General features: G+C 62.9%; 1 protein-coding gene across 1 annotated transcript in view; it reads right to left on the bottom strand.

Moving 5' to 3' along the window:
- Positions 1-1,911, bottom strand: part of CARMIL1 (capping protein regulator and myosin 1 linker 1) — a gene marked incomplete at its 5' end in the record, with an annotated part of 96,541 nt that overhangs the window by 43,273 nt on the left and 51,357 nt on the right. The window contains 2 exon segments of the mRNA XM_014593331.1: positions 17-65; positions 153-230. Coding sequence (XP_014448817.1) covers positions 17-65; positions 153-230 — 127 coding nt within the window.

The following is a 1,911-nucleotide window of genomic DNA, read 5'->3' as shown; positions in this document are numbered from 1 at the left end:
ACGGCTCTGCAGAGTGGGAGCTCGGCCAGGTGCTGCAGGCCCCCGCGGAGAAGAGCAGCACAGACCTGCGGAGAGCGAGGCTCGTCCTTAGGGAGGCCCCACCCCACAGCGCCCTCCAAGCCCCCACCCCGGCAACCGAGGCACAGCCTTACCGCGTCCAGGGAGCATTCCGTGTTGGACAGATCCAGACGTGCAATGGCATTGGGTTGAGCCAAAAAATTGTACATGTGCTTGCAACAAGAGAGAGCAAACGTGAGAACCCAGAACACAGGTGCGCACATGGGGACATGCACACGCACGGCGCAGACACACACGCAATGCAAGGCAATGTTTTAAAGGGAAGTTGCCTGAAGTCCCAGGGTCATTCTCGGTCCTCCTCCACTGCCTGCCCTGACACTGAAAACCCAGAGGCTACTTCAAACAAACCAAGCTGAGGAGTAATCAGCCGACTAGGACTGGCTGCTGCCCCGTGTTTCTCACAGTGGACTGGGCTCTGCTGGTCGGCTCGAGGTTTAACACACGTGGCACCGCACCACTGACTAGCCCCAGAGAAACATGCCCCCTGACCGCAGTCGGCCTGTCACAAGCTCCTCACCCCCATGGTGTCGAGGCCCAGAGAGCTCCTCCAGTGTGGCCACAGGCAACTCAGCGGCACGCACATCCCTCAGTGCCCTTCGTCCAGCTGTAGCTGTACCCCACGCCTGAGAGGGCACCCTGGCAGCACAGCTGGGACCCGCCTGAGCGTCCCTCCTCACGACAACGCTGACCACACCTGCTGTCCCCTTCTGGGTGGAGCAGCAGCTCTGGGCCCTCCTGGGGTGCCACCAACACCTGTGACACAAGTGGCCAACGCAAGCGCCTGGCCCAGCAAGCAGGGCGGTCTGTCCCCACCCCAGGCTTCTGGAGGGCCCTCTCCAGAGAGTGAGGGTCAGGCCTGAGAACTCCTGGGGACAGCAGGGCGGCAGACGGGGTGTCGGGGAGGCTCCCCAGGAAGGCCTCCGCCCACTGCCCTCCCTGTGAGGGTTACAGTCCCACCTCGGCCTGCTTTGAGCCCAGCCTGGGCGACCCCGGCTCATGCACATTTGTTAATAAGCTTGTCGAGGTTTTCAGCCAACCGGTGAGTCTAGTCTCGATCCGCTCGGCACACCGCGGGTGGACCTCCCGGGCGGGGCTGTTCTCTCTGACCCTGACAGTAAGACCTGCACAGCCTACGTCGCCCACTGCCGGGAGCGTCTCCTAACAGGGCCTTTCTGCCTCTGCTCAGGCCCTGACGAGCGGGCGGGACTCTGGCCCACCCCCGGCTGCTTTTCTCTGTGGACACTCCAGGGCAGTCTATGCTGTCACCCTCTCAAATAACTGCGACCCGTAAGACCCCCCCATCTTGCCACCAGATTTAACACTGGCAGACCTTGGTGTGTGTCACTGACCTGCCAACGGGCAATCGGCCGGCTAGCGAACCAATGGCTTAAAAGGAAGGCAAGAATCGGGTACGGGTACGGGCTGGGGCACAGGCAGGCCCAGGCCTGAACCCGCCCTGTCTAAAAGCTAAGAGTGGGCACCTCGCCCGGGCCCTGCTCCTTGGGAGGCTGAGGCAGGAGATCGTGAAACAAGACCCTGTCTGAAAAAAACACCACACACGACAGACAGCGAGAACGTGAACTTGGGCCCTGCTCAGTGCGGAGCAAGCGACAACGGGATGGCCTGCAGGGGACACTGGACGGGCAGTGACGGGGCAACAGCCAGGGGGACACCGGATGGGCAGTGACAAGGTGATGGCCAGGGGACATCAGACAGGCAGTGACAGGGTGACGGCTGGGGGACACCGGACGGGCAGTGACAGGGTGACAGCCAGGGGGGACACCAGACGGGCAGTGACAGGGTGACGGCTGGGGGGCACCGGACGGGCCGGGG

The sequence above is a fragment of the Tupaia chinensis genome, unplaced genomic scaffold (genome assembly GCF_000334495.1).
Source record: "Tupaia chinensis unplaced genomic scaffold, TupChi_1.0 Scaffold140356_1, whole genome shotgun sequence".
Taxonomy (NCBI): Eukaryota; Metazoa; Chordata; class Mammalia; order Scandentia; family Tupaiidae; genus Tupaia; species Tupaia belangeri.
Note: the sequence above shows the minus strand (reverse complement) of the source record. Positions and strands in the feature narration are given on the sequence as shown.